The sequence below is a fragment of the Geotrypetes seraphini genome, chromosome 1 (genome assembly GCF_902459505.1).
Source record: "Geotrypetes seraphini chromosome 1, aGeoSer1.1, whole genome shotgun sequence".
In the NCBI taxonomy this organism is placed as follows: Eukaryota; Metazoa; Chordata; class Amphibia; order Gymnophiona; family Dermophiidae; genus Geotrypetes; species Geotrypetes seraphini.
Genome location: NC_047084.1, coordinates 216,908,550 through 216,926,031, shown reverse-complemented (window position 1 = coordinate 216,926,031; position 17,482 = coordinate 216,908,550). Strand labels below are relative to the sequence as shown.

General features: G+C 40.6%; 1 protein-coding gene across 2 annotated transcripts in view; it reads left to right on the top strand.

Moving 5' to 3' along the window:
• GABRB1 (gamma-aminobutyric acid type A receptor subunit beta1) overlaps positions 1 to 9,102 on the top strand; it is a 448,531-nt gene extending 439,429 nt beyond the window's left edge. For both annotated transcript variants that reach the window (XM_033946143.1, XM_033946134.1), the window contains exon 9: positions 8,755 to 9,102. In XM_033946143.1, coding sequence (XP_033802034.1) covers positions 8,755 to 9,102 — 348 coding nt within the window. The remainder of the gene's footprint in view (positions 1 to 8,754) is intronic.
• The last annotated feature ends 8,380 nt before the right edge of the window (positions 9,103 to 17,482 follow it).

Genomic DNA, 17,482 nt, shown 5'->3' with positions numbered 1-17,482 from the left:
GAAGCAGGATCTAACTTTCCTCAGCATGTGAAGGCTGAAAAAGCATTTTTTTACCAAGGATTGGAGGTGGTCATTGAAGGACAATGTGGAATCAATGATGATGCCCAAGACATTGCTCGAGAACTCAAGCTTCAGAGAGGAGCCAGAGGGTAGTGGGATGGAGGTGGGTAGGCGATCTAGTTTTGGACCGAGCCAAAGAAGTCTTGTTTTGGACTCATTCAATTTCATTTGCACAGTGTGGGCCCAGGATTGTAGGTTCATTATACAAGAGGATATGTTCTTAGACAGGTCGGTGAGGTTCGAATCGGTCTCGAGGAGGACGAGGATGTCGTCTGCATAAGTGTAAATTGTTTCTAGGGGGGATAGGTGGAGGAGTTTTAGGGAGGACATATAGATGTTGAAAAGGATAGGGGATAGTATCTCTAGCAGTATTCAAATCCAAACTCACACTCACTGTCAGATACCTATACGATCTCGTGTTTTGTTAAAAGGTGTCTTCAGGAGCTTAATCTAGGAGCGGATCCATTGCATCTGATAAATCATTATACGAAACACTCAACTCGCAGCTTACTCGGATGAGATATCCAGACCAGGATCAGACAACAGCCAAACGCTGAAACTTCGGTTGTCTGATCCTGGTCTGGATGTCTCAACCGAGTAGTGGCGTACCAAGGAGGGGGGGGGGGGGGGGGGGGGGGGAATTCTGCCCCAGGTGCAAGCTCTGAGGGGGTGCTCCCGGTCCGGTTCCCCCCCCTGCACCGGATGTCGCGTCTTGAAACAGCCTGCAGCAAGATCGCGATGCCAGTGATCTTTGCCTGCTTCGGCTGTTTCCTCCGCTGTGGTCCCGCCCCCTCCTCTGATGTCAGAGGAGGGGCGGAACCGCAGCGGAGGAAACAGCCGAAGCAGGCAAAGATCGCTGGCATCGCGATCTTGCTGCAGGCTGTTTCCCCAGGGAAATGGTGCGGGGAAGCCGTGGGGATGAGCAGTGCTTCGTGGTGGTGGTGGTGGGGGCGAGCGGTCCTTCGAGGTAGTGAGGGGGCAGCAGGCCTTCAGGGTGGGGCAAGCAGGCAGGCCTTGTGGAGGGGGGAGACAGGCCTTCAGGGGGGACAGGTCTTCAAGGGGAACAGGCAGGCAAGCCTTCAAGGGGGGGGACAAGCCTTCAGGGGGGGTGCAGGCCTTCGGGGGGTGGACAGGCCTTCAAGGGGGACAGGCAGGCAGGCCTTCAAGGGGGGACAGGCCTTCAAGGGGGACAGGCATGCAGGCCGGTCTTCAAGGGGGGGGACAGGCCTTCAGGGGGTGCAGGCCTTCAAGGGGGGGACAGGCCTTCAAGGGGAACAGGCAGGCAGACCTTCAAGGGGGGGGACAGGCCTTTGGGGGGTGCAGGCCTTAGTGGGGGGGTGCAGGCCTTCGGGGGAACAGGCCTTCAAGGGGGGGACAGCCCTTCAGGGGTGGGATGCAGACCTTTAAGGTGCGGACAGGGCTTCAGGGGAGGGGGGGCCCTGGTGTAGAAGTACACGGAGGGAAGGGCGAGGGGTTCAAAGAGACATGCATATGCCGGACTTTGGGTGGGAAGAAATAATGGGTCTGAAAATAGAGAAGAGGGAGAGAGATGATGGACCATGGGTTTTAGGGAAGGAAGGAACAGAAAGGGAGAGAAGTTGGACACAAGGGATGGTGTGGAGGGGGGGATAGAGATACTAGTTAGGAGGGTAGTTGGGAAAAGAAAGGGAGAGATGGTGGACCCTGGGGTGGTAGGGAAGGAGGGAGAGATGCTGGATGAAAGGGTAGTTAAGAAAAGGTGGATCTGTGGAGGGAGATGAAAAAAAGGAAAGATGCCAGACATCCGGGGGAGGGAAATGGAAGGGGAGGACAGAGATGGCAGATGGATGGTTAGCACGGAGTAAGGAGAAAGAAGGAGACCCTGGTAAGCAAGTTATCAGTAGACAACCAGAGCCTTGGACCAACAAGATTTGAAAAATAACCAGACAACAAAAGGTAGAAAAACTAATTTTATTTTCTGTTTTGTGATTACAATATGTCAGATTTGAAATGTGTATCCTGCCAGAGCTGGTGTTAGACCGCAAACGTGAGCTAGGATTTAACAGAGAGAGGAAAAGTCCTTTTTGTTTCTTTATTTTATTTACACCATAGCGCCAGTGTGGTTAGGAGAAGCCAAAGGGGGGTGAAAAAGCTATAAAATAAACCCACCAGGATGTTTGAAAAAAACACCCAATTGGGCAGGAAAATCGAATCGATAAACCAAAATTTTTTTTCCTGAATCTGGCAGCACTAGTTTGCGCTACTGTCTTAGACTTTAGGACCTGGGATTGGGGAGAGATGGCATCCTCAGTACTTTATAATGCAAGTGAAACAAGGATTTGGTCAGACTTTTGAAGGGTCTGCAGAAGAAAAATATTGTATAGGCCGAGGACATGAGACAGCAGGAAATGGGAACTTTTCTTCCTTTTATTTTTGTGAATGGAAAGGCTGAGGATGTCAGAGAGTTCAGTTAAAATATGTACTTTATAAGAAAATACAATAATGTGTTTTATAAAGTTTATAGCATTGCTGGCCTACCCGGTGAGTGTTCCTAGTGGTGGTGGTGGCAGCGTGTCAATGTGTTGAGAGGAAGAGGTGGTCTGGGAAATTCTGCTGAGCAAACTCTGGGCCCATTTCCACCCCCCCCCCCCCAGTTAGTCCACTCCACTCAACTGGTTCACACACTGAGTGGGTCTTTGGGTGTTGTTCCTGGGTATTTGTTTTGGGATCTCTTCCAGTGGTTTGTCAGTATCTCCTTATGGTCCAAGGAAGGAAACTTTGTTAACCTTAGCACTGACCTACAGAAAATGTTTGTAACAGCGCTGCTTGTGTGGCATTAGGCTATGTAGTGATCGAAAGAAAAAACAGACCTTTGCACATTTTTGCACTATATGGTGGGTGTATGAGGAGATTCACATTTCCTACACAGCTAAGTTCATGTGAAGTTACCTTGTGCTGTATTTGACATCTAGGAAGGTCTCTGTTTGGAAGGAAAGATCTAAACTTAAAAATGAAGTGGCCAGAAGTTATGGTAACAGCAGATAGTGTAGCTGGTTTTAAGAAAGATTTGGACAAATTCCTGGAGGAAAAGTCCATAGTCTGTTATTAAGACATGGGGGATGTGTCTGTTTGCCCTGGATCGGTAGCATGGAATGTTTCTACTCTTTGTGTTTTGACCAGGTATTAGAGACCTGGATTGGCTACCATGAGAATGGGCTACTGGGCATGATGGACCATTGGTCTGACCCAGTTAGGCTATTCCTATGTTATGTTCTCATCTGTAGGGGCCTTTGTTTTTACTTCTTATTTTAATGTATTTTTTTTCTGGGAACTTATCAGTGTTTTTTATAATGGGAACAAAAATGGAAGAAAATTAATGTGTATGGAATGGGGGGGTAACTGATTTCTTCAGCTAAATAATTCAATCCACCTCACCAGACATAGAAGAACTCACGCACCATTCACACACCCTCCAACCAAAAACGTCAAAAGAAAAAAACTGTTCGACAACCTCCTAGCCATTCAAGCTGCAACACTCAACCCCCAACTCTACAACCTATTGATCTCGACCACAGACTACAAAACCTTCAAAAAAGAAATAAAAACCCTTCTATTCAAAAAACACATAAAACCGAACATAGAAACATAGAAAAAAACCATCCAAGACCAAGTCTTTCACAGCTCTACAGGCCCTAAAAGATGCTTTCTCCCTTGTAGATCCTTGGCGACTACTTCACCCGAAAGGTAGAGAATATTCACATTTTTCACCACCACATAATACATACTCGAGAATTGATTTCTTTCTTATATCCTCCTCTCTCATTCATGACCTTACTAATACTAGTATACATCCAATCTCCCTTACGGACCATGCTGCCATTTCTTTATATATTTCTATTTCGGCTCCACGTAATGAATCTCCTTCTTGGCGACTAAACAACGCCTTACTCTTGGATGAAGAAACTGTTGAAAAAATCAACTCATTTACATTAGAATTCTTCGAAAATAACTCTAAAGATCCTGAAGTTTGTCCTTCCATAATCTGGGAAGCTTATAAAGCAACCATTAGAGGTGAATTGATAAAAATTGCCTCTTGGAAAAAAAAAACAGTCCATGAAAAAAGAAAAAGAATTAGAAAACGCTATTAAAACATTAGAAATACAACATATGTCTAATCACTTACATGACCCAACTATTCTCCAACATATCCAAAAACTTAAATATGAATATAATACTTTAGTTTCATGCACAGCCAGACGAGATATCTTCATTTCCAATTCTGGTCACTATATGGGGGATAATCTTATGGGTCGTCCACTGGCCAGATACCTTAAAATTAAATCCAAAAGATTACATATCACATCTATCCAAAATTCATTAGGACAATTAGTCAAAACCAGATCTTCAATTTCTTCTCAATTTGAAAATTTTTATACTTCATTATATAAATCTGAAGTTGTGGCTCCTGAATCAGATATAGACTCTTTTCTTTCCTCCTTATCTCACCCGACCATATCGGAGCCTGTTAAATTGGAACTAGATTCTCCGATAACCATAACAGAAATAGAAACTGCTATATCTTCCCTATCGACTGGAAAAGCCCCAGGTCCGGATGGTTTTACTAACGAATTTTATAAACTATTTCGAAACATCTTAGCTCCTCATCTCCTTACATACTATGATTTCCTCCACTCCTCTCCAGATAAACAATTTAATTTCACAGAAGCCACTATCGTTGTAATCCCTAAACCTGACAGAGACGCTACCTTGGTCAAAAACTTCCGTCCCATCTCTCTCCTTAACTTAGATTATAAAATAATGGCAAAGTTACTTGCATTAAGACTCACCAAAGTGATTCCACATCTTATACACAAAGACCAAACGGGATTTATTAAACAAAGATATATAGGAGATAACCTACGACTTTTTCACCACATCAATGCTCATGCTAAAACATTGACAGACCCAATAATAGGCCTAGCTATAGACGCTGAAAAAGCCTTTGATCGAGTGGAGTGGTCTTTTCTTTTCAATGTCCTAAAATGGTATAACTTTGGATCATTTTTCACGAAATGGATAAAAACATTATATCATAGTCCTAATGCTCGTATTCTAATTAATAACTCTTTATCCAATAAATTTCCCCTTCATAGAGGCACTAGACAGGGCTGTCCTCTCTCACCACTATTGTTCAATTTAGTGTTGGAGCCTCTTCTCTCTGCTATTTGACAATGCCCACTAATTAATGGTATTCCCTCCTCTGATCGAGACTTCAAACTAGCAGCATATGCTGATGATGTATTAATTTTTCTAAGGAACCCTCAATCTTCTCTCCCTCATCTTATACATATCATCAAACAATATTCTAGCTTCTCAGGATATTCTGTAAATTGGGAGAAATCAGAAATCTTTCCTCTGAACAATAACATTCTTCAATCAGACTTGGCAAATTTTCCATTCACATGGTCAAATGAAGCTGTGAAATATTTAGGGATTTTAATACACAAAGATCCAGTCTTTGCTCAAGATCTTAATATATCCAAAATCAAAAATTTAGTTCTTAACACTACATCTAGGTGGTCTCCACTTTATTTGTCTTGGTGGGGTAGAATAGCATCCATCAAAATGACCCTAGCACCTCAAATTAATTACATCCTCTCAATGCTTCCTCTTTTATGCCAGAAATCATTTTTCCATTGGCTAAATAAGAAGCTATCTGAATTTATATGGAACAAGAAAAAACCTCGAATTGCTCTAGCCAAGCTGAAGGCCTCTAAAATTAACGGTGGTCTTAACTTTCCAGATTTCTACCACTACTATATTGCTTCATTAACTAAATATGGAGCTTACTGGGTCAATGACTCCTTCTCTCAAGACCCTCCTAATTGGTATGAAATGGAATGTTTTCTATGCAAACCTTTACACATCTCTTGCCTATTAACGATATCAATACCCAGACATTTGAGAAAATACTCTCTTTTGAATTCAACGCAGCATGCTCTCCATCATTTAGATAAAATAGCTGATATCTCAATTAGTGTTAGCCCACTCATGTCCCTTTGGAATAATCCCAATATCAAAAACCAAGGTAAGCTGCGAGTTGAGTGTTTCATATAGCCGCCTTGAACTGCAAGGTATAGGCAGAATAGAAGTCCCTAATATAATGTAATGTAATGTAAAGATTTATCAGATGCAATGGAACCGCTCCTAGATTAAGCTCCTGAAGACGCCTTTTGACAAAACACAAAATCGTGTCGAGCTTAAATGAATGGACATTACAGAATTTCTATAAGTGGAGACAAGAACGAGAAAAGGAATATGGATTGTTTTTGCTGCTGATACATTGATGATTTAAATACAAACTACAGTGACTGCTGCTATTTTTGATACGGGTGAACACTGAGAGGAAGTTTACATTTGATCCTTTTATTGGGGTGATTGAAATTGTGAGTGGGTTCTATTCATGTATGGAGTGAATGTGTATTATGATAAGTATTATAGAGTTATTTGAATTAGTTGAATTATTAATTAATAAATATTTATTTAAATTTTGAATATATAGCTTTCTAAATGATTTGTTATATATATATATATTCATTGGGGATATTCTGAAAACCTGACCTGCCTATGATTCTTAAGGACCGGAATTGCATACCCCTGTTATAGAAGATTGGATTCCTGAGGAAGGCACTGCATACCAAAACATGGACCATGTTGGGTCCTCTTCCATTTCGACTATTATTTTTTGGTGTTTTCTTGCATATATTGATAGTTGCAATCAAGCTTTTCAGAATAAAGGTTATCTGGATACAGAGTTTTTCTTGTTCCACTCCTTTGTTCTTCCAAATATTTAAATAGCAGAGGAAATAAATCACTACATCGATGTCTCAGTACTACAGAATATTATATCAAGAACCTCACATGCTGCTAATGGGATTTGTGCAATGTTTCTACATAGTGTACCTTATGTTATGTCCTCAGCAGTGACTTGTTTCACATGAGCATCCTCTCAATAGTTTATGACTCAACTCACTCTTTAACAGACTACTGTACTTTTATTACACATAACATTATCAGATAAATTTTACTTGTATTCTTTTTTTCAAAATATATAAGAAATATAATTTATCTTTTGTTCTGTCTCTCAATTTTCAGTTGTCAAGTGACCACCAACCATTATGGTCCATGTTTTGTGGTCTCTGCCCCCAGGGCTCTGGTCCTCTGAAAAAAATATTTTACAAAAGTTCTATGATAAATAAACACATTTAACTATTTGAATAAGCATCTTATCCCATATAATGCCTGCCTACTATTGATTGTTACTGCCACCCTTGATTCAATGCTTGTAAAATGGCCGCCATGTTTGTTTGAACTGTTATATAGTCCTTACACATGATTCTACCAGCCATTCAACAGCTCAGTTTCACAATAAAGACTGCCAATCAATTTCAAGGTTTAAGCCTGCTTGTATATAGTATTTTAAATAAATATCCGGTCTTTGTAATATAAAAAAAGTTGTCTCCCTCCCACCCCCATCTCTATGACATCTAGAATTCTCCATTTAATGAATTTTATAGAATGTGACTTGTCAACCCAATGTTGTACTAGCAGAGCAGTCAAAATGTTATTAATTATCCATGATTTATGTTCAGTAAGGGGAACTATTACTGATATGGAGGATCTGCCTACATATAACAGCTGGCAAGGGCATTGAATCATATAAACTCATATATTACTTGATTTGTATGTTGTATTAGCCATTAATTTGCTATTAGAGGATATTCTCTAAAACACTTAACAAGATCAATAAATGGCAATTCTACCATTTTCTAATTTAAGTTCCAGCATTTCAAAGTCGAATTTTGAGCATTCAAGAATATTGTCTTTATCTGAGGATTTTAGAGAAGGGTAAAGATAAAGGTGATGGGAACTAATATACCACCTTTCAACACAGTAGGGCCATAGGAGAATTTTTGAGTTATAGAAAGATGGATTACAATCTGCAAAAGAAATCATAGATGGCCATAGGCGATGTGGAGAATGTCAGTGGTGCACACAAACAATTCAAGGGTTGGATTGATTTGACCCAGAAACCAAAAGAAGAGTCATATTAAGGGGGCTATAAGAGGCTGCTGAACAATTCTCAGCCCAACCAACAAAGTTTGGGCAATTTATATCAAAGGCTATACACTTATACAGTGAATTCCACTTTTTTCATTCTGTCGTAAAAATATAGAACAAAAAAGTGGAAAATCGCCAGACTAACCCCTCCTTTTATGAAGTCACGTTAGGCTTTTATATTGCCAGTCACGGCGGTAAAAACTCTGACACTCAAGATTTCCTATGAACATCAGAGCTAATACCACTGTGGCCAGCGATTAAAAAGCCTTGATGGAGACTGCCCCAACTTTGTTGGTTGTGCTGAGAACTTTTCAGTGGCCCCTTGTAATACAACGTGCAAATCAAGTTGGAGCATTTAGCACCCCGGGCTGCAATAGAAATCTCTACCATGGCTTCATAAAAGAGGGCCATAGCTTGGGGTGAGAATTTTTACCCTCTAGGGGAAGACCTGTCACTTGTCTTTCTTCGTTTTCATTACTTGTATTTGTTGTTGGTCAATAAACAGTGTCTCTGGGAGATTTATTCCAAAAACTAACAAGTGAAGCATGGTTCTTCAAGAGCAAACATCACTAACAGTGTTCATTTGCGCCATAGGTTGATGCCCATGGAAATATTCTTCTAACAACACTTGAAATAAGAAATGAAGTCGGTGGATCAGAAGGGCTGGCAAGTATTAATGACCCAAGGGCCACTATGTTTTCCTACGACAGTGCCAGCATCCAGTACAGAAAACCCACCTCCAGTCGAGACGCCTACAGCAGAAACACATTGGATAGGCACATGGTTCACAAAAAGGGCCGTTTACGAAGAAGAGCGTCTCAGCTCAAAATCAAAATCCCAGATTTGACTGATGTGAATGGCATAGACAGGTGGTCAAGGATGATTTTTCCTATCGCATTTGCTTTTTTTAATGTTGTCTATTGGCTTTACTATGTGCACTAAATTATACTGTTGGCATCTAATCCCTAGACATTAGTTGCATTCCTTTTTAACCCCGGATGACTGCAGTAAAAATGATGCTACATTTTCAAGGTAAGATATTCAGCCATCTATTTGGTTCTAGTTTTCTACATATCTACTTTTGCAATATCAGTTTGTGTAGCTGAAACAAATAACAAGTCTTTTCAATACATTACATCCTAGAAATCTTTTTAAGGGAAACTTAGAAAATATTCTAATATTTATATGCATTTCAAGCTCTTTTTATTCTTCCTTTTCTCATTTAAGCTTTCAGTAAAATAAAAATATGTTTTTCTGTCTTCCATAGTCTCTGGTAACCCTTCGTATCATCCTGTTCATCAATCAATGTAATTTAGGTGGGAAGTTATCAACATGGGCTACTGTCAAAATCTGTTATTTTACTGTTATTGGTAACTAGGTCTCATTGAATTTGATGGTGCCTCTGCTAAAACAGCACTAGTTAACAGTAAAATAACAGGTCTTAAAAGTAGCCTGTGTTGATAACTATCGTCCTTTAGTCTCTCAGTCAGACTCAATAATAGTGATGAATGCACACTGCTAAAGAAATACCTTTGGTTCAGTTGTGGGATTGGTCCCTAGATAAGTGCGCAAAACTAAAGTTTGAGATTTCAAACTAGTGGCCAGTGAATTATAACATCAGTATCTATTGCGAAATGATCTGTTGGCTTTAGAGAAAGGAGTAGTTTAAAAAAAAGTATGCATTATAAAAAGAGAATTTTCTCTAGTGGTTGTTTCAGCTTCAAACATTCAAGCAGGATCCTTATCTTAGCATCTTTTACCCCCCCCCCCCTCTTTTCCAAAACTGCGATAGCAGTTTCTAGCACGGGGAGCCACGTTGAATGGCCCGCGCTGCTCCTAACGCTCATGAGAACTCAGTGAACGTTGGGAGTAGCACGGGCCATTCAGCGTGGCTCCTCATGCTAGATAATTTTATCGCAGTTTAGTAAAAGGAGGCCTTAGTCTAGAGAATCACAAACTGTGGGTTGGGACCCCAAAGGGGATTACAGTATCCCTGTATTGGGGGGGAAGTCACAGACTCAGGGTTGCTGCCCACACCTTTAGACCTCCATATGACCTACACCAGGAGTAGTGGTCAGCATGGGGCCTATTATTCAGTAAGGGTTCACAGCAGTCAAGTAGCCAGCATCAGCCACAGCAGTCACATAGCCATTAATTCTGAGGTGGCCTGACACCAAAATGAGAGGAGACACAAACCTTTATCCATCCTGTCACTCTCATGCACTTGAGTTGACAGGGATCCCTAATCCCTACCAGTGGAAGAGGTCCTCCAGCAGGAGCCTGGCAATCAGTAGCACTTTCCTTGGGCTGCCACCACACTTCTTCTCCCATGCATACACAAAAATCAAGCATGCACAGGGGGAGATGCAGTGGCAGCCCATGGAAAATTCCACTGCCGTGCCACCCCCTCCCTGCACATGCTCAGTGTTTGTGCAGGTATGAAACTGGGCATGTGCAGCAGGGAGAGCCAGCCAGGTAGTGGCCTAGTGCTGCCAATTGCCACGCTACCATTGAAGACCTCTTCTACTGGCTTGACTTGGAGACCCCTATCAGTCAGAGCAGCAGAGTGTGTCTCAATTTTGGGGAGCCTAATACCAAAGTGGGGGTCCAGGTTCCCCCTGTGGCTATGCCACTGGTCCTGTGTGGGCTTCTATTTAAACTGGAATACCATGCAGTTTATTGGAGCCTGTGAGTACACAAGGACATACAGTATCTATAGGGAACACAGCACAGCAATTGCTGTCTTTATGCTTTCAGTAACTGAAGGGATGAGCGAGGGAATGAGAGGAAGGGAGGGTCATGTGGGATGGAATAGCCTAGAGTATAGATCAGGGGGCTGAGAGCCACTGAAGCCCAGGTTCCAATCCCACCAATTTCTTGTGATCTTGGACAATTCACATAACCCTCCATTGTCTCAGGTACAAACTTAAGATTGTAAGCCCTCTGGTGACAGGGAAGAACCTACTGTAACAAAATGTAGTTCATCTGAAAAGGCATGAGCTAAATCCTAATACAGTGGGTTTACTAATTTGTTTTCACCATATGGGGTCGTGTGAATTTCTAAACGCCAAAACATGGTCATATTGGACAAACGTTAGAGAGATTCCTTGACTGCTGCCGATATTCTATTTTCTAACTCTTCCGAAGGAACTTGCTTTACCACACCTGGTTTCTAAAACACCAAATGGAAGTTGTCAGAGAAATGGCTGTCCACGCTGCGTTTCTACAACTGAAATGAAAACTAAACACAAACATTAGGGTGGCCAATAATTCTGACCTGGTTAATCACATTCTACTTCCTCTATAAATATCTGTAATGAGTGTTTACTTTCTACAGCTTGGGGGCTTAAATGTTGTTGTAAAGACTAGTCAATGTGTTTGTCCAGAACCTACAAATGATATAAGCTGGCTCAAGTGCCAGGTCACAGTGTGCATACTCCCATGCTTATTTATTTATTAATTTGGAATTTGTTCACACAATTGGCATACTGTCATAACAGCAGCAAGGCCACCTTCTAACTGACCATTGAATGACTTCTGTGCTAACATATATGAACAGAAAGATGCCTCCTTTACTGTCAACTGAATTTATGCCCGTTTATAGAATGTTATCTGCGTATAAAGTTTTAAATTGCATTTTGGTGTTTATCTTAAAACTCAGTTATGTGTTTGAACTAGCACCGCTGTCATAATGAAGCAGAGATGCTGCGTCATCCAGTTCCAGGAGGGAGAGCCAATTTCAGTGGATCCAGTCAGGAACTACTAATGCCACACTGTACTGGAATAAACCAGGACTGGTCACGAACCCTCCCTTCTGGAACTCGGTTAATTTGACAGTTTCCTGATGATGAGGCTGCAAAAGGCTAACGCAACCAACCTTGTGTAAGTCCGTCCCTGATGATCGTGCTGCATTGCTGCAAGGTTACCTTTGCTGTCCTGCCCCCTTTTTTTATATATAAAGAAGGGAAGATAAAACAGCCTTATATAAACTATTTATATTTAATGCCATGAACTTTAGAGTCAAGTGCATTTTTCTACAATAGCCAGAAGAAACTTGCGCTCATATAATATTTATGGAATGATTAAATTAGGTAGCTTCTGTAAATTGATACTGCACAATACCTGTAAATAAAAAATAATGTTTGACAAACTGAACTACCTGAAAGCAATTAGGGTACTGTGGGCAGTCTCTAATCTAAGGCATTTAGCAAGTTTTCAATAGCTTAGATATCACACCATCTTTCTACTGTGCCAACTCTGTAGAGACCTCATTTCATAGTTACTACTACTTGAAGAAGTCAGAGTACGGCATTTGCAAATGTTGTCACATTTTGCATTAGTATACTGTATGTCGTCTAGGACAGTGTTTCTCAACTCGGTTCTAGAGTACTCCTTTGCCAGTCAGGTTTTCAGGATATCCACAATGAATATGCATAAACTTGATTTGCATACACTGCTTCCATTATATGCAAATTTTTTCATGCATATTCATTGTGGATATCCTGAAAACCTGACTGGCAAGGGGGTACTCTTGCGAAATACTGCTCTAGGATAGTGGTTTTCAGTCCATTTCTCAGAAACAACCTGGCCAGTCGGGTTTTCAGGACATCCACAATGGATATGCAGAAGAGAGGCAGTGCATGCAAATCTATTTCATGCATATTCATTGTGGATATCCTGAAACTTAGGGTTGCCATATTTAAGAACAGAGAAACCCGGACGCATGTCCCCACCCATTCCTCCCCCAACCCTACCTTGTTCTGCCTACAGCTCCACCTTGTTCTGCTCCCAGTCCCGCCGTGTTCTGCCTCCAGCCCCGCCATCCCAAAAGCCTTGTCTCTTTTCTCCGACCTGCAGGCTGCATCTGGAGGGCCTCCAGCATACGCAGATTCATGTGATGTCATCCGCGCATGCGTGCTGAAGGCCTTCCAGATGTGGCCGGAGCTCGGGGCTTTCCCAAACCCGGACCAACGGCTGAGTTTTGGAAAGTCCATCCAGGAACCTGGACAGTTCTCTAAAAAGAGGACATGTCCAGGTTTTCCCTGACATCTGGTAACCCTTTGAAAACCTGACTGGCCAGGTGGTTGAAAACCATTGATCTAGGACATTACACCATATCTTGATGCATTAACCTAAATCGTAGAACAGTATGTGTTATATAACATACAGCATATAACATAAGCATGAAAGTAGATATTATGGGCCTGGTTCTATAAATAGTGCCTAAATCAGTAGGCACCTAGGAAAACAGCAACTACTGCATGCATTCAGTTAGGTGGCATTTGTAGAATCGCATCTAGCATTACCTAAATCAAGTTAGGTGTCTGAAGGCATTTACAACTTAGGTGCCAGAACATTAGACCAGGGTTATCTTGGCCTAAAATACTTGTGCCTAACTCAGTCCATACCCAAACTCCATTCTTAAATATCCCTAACCATGCCTACCTTTAGTGTAGGTGCCGGTACGCACCTTGATGTAGACGCCTACATCCAAGTTGTAGGTGCCTACCGAGTTAGGCACCTATCGGCAAATTAATTTTTAGAATTATTTTTAAATTGGTTTGTAATGGCACTTTCAATTATCAGCACCTACTAACCAATTATTTAAAAAATTAACACCCTCTTCTATCAAACTGCGATAGCAGTCTTTAGCGCAGGGAGCAGCGCTGAATGGCCTGCGCTGCTCCCAATGCTCATTGAGTTCCTATGAGCGTCGGGAGCAGCGCAGGCCATTCAGCATGGATCCCCACGCTAAAAATTGCTATCGCAGTGTGACAGAACAGGGTCAAAGTTACGCGCCTACATCGGTAGGTGCCATTTATAGAATCAGGCCTTTTGAGTCTAGTAGGCAAATACTTCTGCCTCTGATACAGTCATCTTCTCTGCTTTATTTAAATAACAGAAAACTGGTGACATGACGATTTTGTAACAAGATATTGTCACCTGATAATGAATTAGCAGTTTATGGCTGAAAATAGTGCCTTACAATGCTAAATTACATTTGCTTGATTTCATGTTACTACTTACAGAATCATGTCAACAAACCAGCTTTTTTCGAACTTAGAAAATGGAATCTTAGCACTGATTAATCTGTGACCAGAGTCAGTGTCAATAAACTGGCAGCGGAAAATTACTTATTGGCCTATGTACAAATACTAAGCAATTTTTCTATAGACTCAAAGGTCAATAAACAAGTTGAAATTGATCCCATAATGCTGGACTAACTCAATACATCTATGACTAACCTTCAAGACATTGACTTAGTTCAATGAAACCTTTAATGCATTGACTTAATTCAATTTATTTATTTATTAAATTTTTATACCGTTCTCCCAGGGAGAGCTCAGAACAGTTTACATGAATTTATTCAGAAAAGGTATCACCTACAACTTTTATGCTACCCCTGGTTTCTACATATTTGAGTGAACCACCACGATAATCACAGTACTTTGCCACGAAACACAAAATGAGAGGAAAATTGGTTTATCAGGCTCCAAATTTTAAAAATAGTTTTAATAATTCTTGTCAAATTCCATTTTCTAATACTGATAGTGTGCTTGACCACAGATATTATCAGATAAGTGTGTTTGTTTTCAGCTTGGGCCTTCTTGTTCTCAGCATAAGTATATAGCTCCTGATAATGTCTGCTCACAAAGGTAGTGAAGGGCAATTCTAGAACTGCTCGCATTTACACAACCCTTGACTAGGTGCTCCATTTACACAACCCTTGACTAAGTAAGTGTATACAATGCTAGCACTTAACCGTATGCCAGCAGGGTGTCTGTGCATTATTCTGTAATGCAGTGTTTCTCAATCCAGTCCTGAGGGCACATCAAGCCAGCTGGTTTTCAGAATACCCAAAATGAATAAAACAACAAACAAAATACCTCCAACTCCACTTGATATAAAGGAAGCCACAAAACAATACCAGCAATCAAAAGTCAGCAAAGTGGAGTCGATGAAATAAATTAAAAACAATATAAACAATTGTGATTGGTTCACATGCAAAAAGAAAAAAAGAAATCAGTGATCCCATAAGTATGCTGGTTTATATGGGGATCACACAATCTTATGCGATAAAACAATGCCACCTTTATGATCACTCTAATTTTAGCAAATCAAAACGGCTGACAAATGGTATGGCAGTAGAATGAACTTCAGTTGATGAATGAAAACATAGAACCCTACATGGTCCGTGTTTCGGCTTGTATGGTTGCCTTCATCAGTGGTCCATTGCTGAAAGATCAATGCCAAAGATGAACATATATTTAAAAGCACACTTGAAATAAGAAACATTACAAATGCCAACGCTGAACACATAATGAATATACATGAGAGAGATCTGCATGCACTGCCTCCTGAATATACAAATCTATCTCATGTATATTCATGGTGAGTATCCTGAAATCCTGACTGGATGGGTATGCCTTTAACACTGAACTAAGCAAGGATGGAAAGAACTCCCGCACTTACATAACCATAGTTATTCCAGGCCTGTAATATTGATATGTTAATGATGTTACACTCCTATCACACATTCATAGGGTACCTAATCTTTTCGTAGATTTGCCCACTGTATGTGAATTAGAACTATAGTTTTAAGAGAACTAGACATCACTGTGTCCTCACTGATTCACTGATCTGGACAAAAAGCCAAGACCTTAATAAAGGCCAACAGAATTCTCAGGCAAAATCTTTATTGTTCTTTCATTTCTAACTATACCAGAGCATTTCCATATGTCTTTGCCTTAATGAACCTGATAATCAGTTAATGAGATCTATCTTCAATGAGCTGAGTTTAAAAGAATGCTTGATTTGCTAAACTGAAAAGACTTTCTAAGATCTTTATAAACTTACACATCATAGATCTTGTCTTTCAATGATTAAGGGACCCTTTTACTAAAGTTTAGCATGCACTGAAAGACATTAGCATACACTAAAAGCAGCATGTAAAGACAGGACTGACTACTGGAATAATAGGCCACATCTGAGGGCCCACAGCTATAGGGGGCACTCTCTCCCCTGGCCTCCATTTATTTAATTACTTTTGATAGATGGTTAGTGATACCATCATTCCGCCTCTGGCTGCATGTCCTATTTTATACCTATCGGTCACAAGGCACTTAAGACATGCTAATGTCCTTTAGCATGAACAAAGTTTTAGTAAAAGGACCTCTACATGAGCCATGTAGTAGTAGACACTTTGACAATAACACATAACACTGACATAATGTAAACAGTTCCATTGGCTGCTGAAAACAAGCAATGCAGGGGATAAAAATGTCATGAAAGATTTGCTGGTACAAACCTGAGTACCATAAAGTATGCATATGGGAAAACTATATGGGTCAAACTTTAAATGACTTAGGACTAAATGCTCTCTTCCATAATCATGGATTCATTCACAACTGGTGTGATTAAAGCCAGTTTATATTGTGGCGTGAAAAAGTTAACCTGCAACCATTCAAACTCATTGTAGTCAAGAGGTCAGCGATAACCTTAGAGGGCACAACCTCAGCTATAATAGCATTCTGCAATGGTGCAACAGATAGGCTACCAGCCTCTTAAGCAACCAGTTATGGTGTCATTATTTCAATGGCACCAACCAAAGGTTACCATAGTTACCCGCATTGTACAAGATGAAGCAGATTCTTGTCAAGTTATTGCAATCAGTCCTCAGTAATTTCATAGTAGAATGGTAGTGTAGGTTAATATAAACTGAGTGTTGCATACATCTACCGATTTCTTCTGATTGTTGCTCAAAAATTTGAATTCTACCTAAACAATTACTGTGTGTGCCAGAATTTTTCCAGCTGTATGCCCCAGTCCTTAATTCCTTCAGGAATTTAAATAAAGTTTTATAGCCACTAAAATAACACGTATTTTATGAGTTGTTTCACTTGTATTATTATAGTCATAGCTCCCTCAGGGCCCCTGATGAACTTCAGGACACGCATTTTTTTTTTTTTTTTTTACTTCAACAAATATATATATTAATGTGGGCATGGTACACTCCCTCTCTATCCCTCCAGATGTTTCTCCTTGATTCTTCACACACCCTCTCCCTTCTTCTCTGCCTCAAATGAAGGATAATATCTCCTTAGGCTGCAAATATAAAGATTACAACTTTATTCAAATATCACACACTTTTAACAACACAATGAGAATCAAAACAGCTATGAAAGGGCAACGGTATGTCAACACTCAATTGTATGACTTAATACAGTCTATTAACTTTAACAGCAAATTAGAACTTGAAGGTTCGTTAACTGCATCTGCCTATTCCATATGCTATTAATAAGATAAGCTGAAACCAGCCATT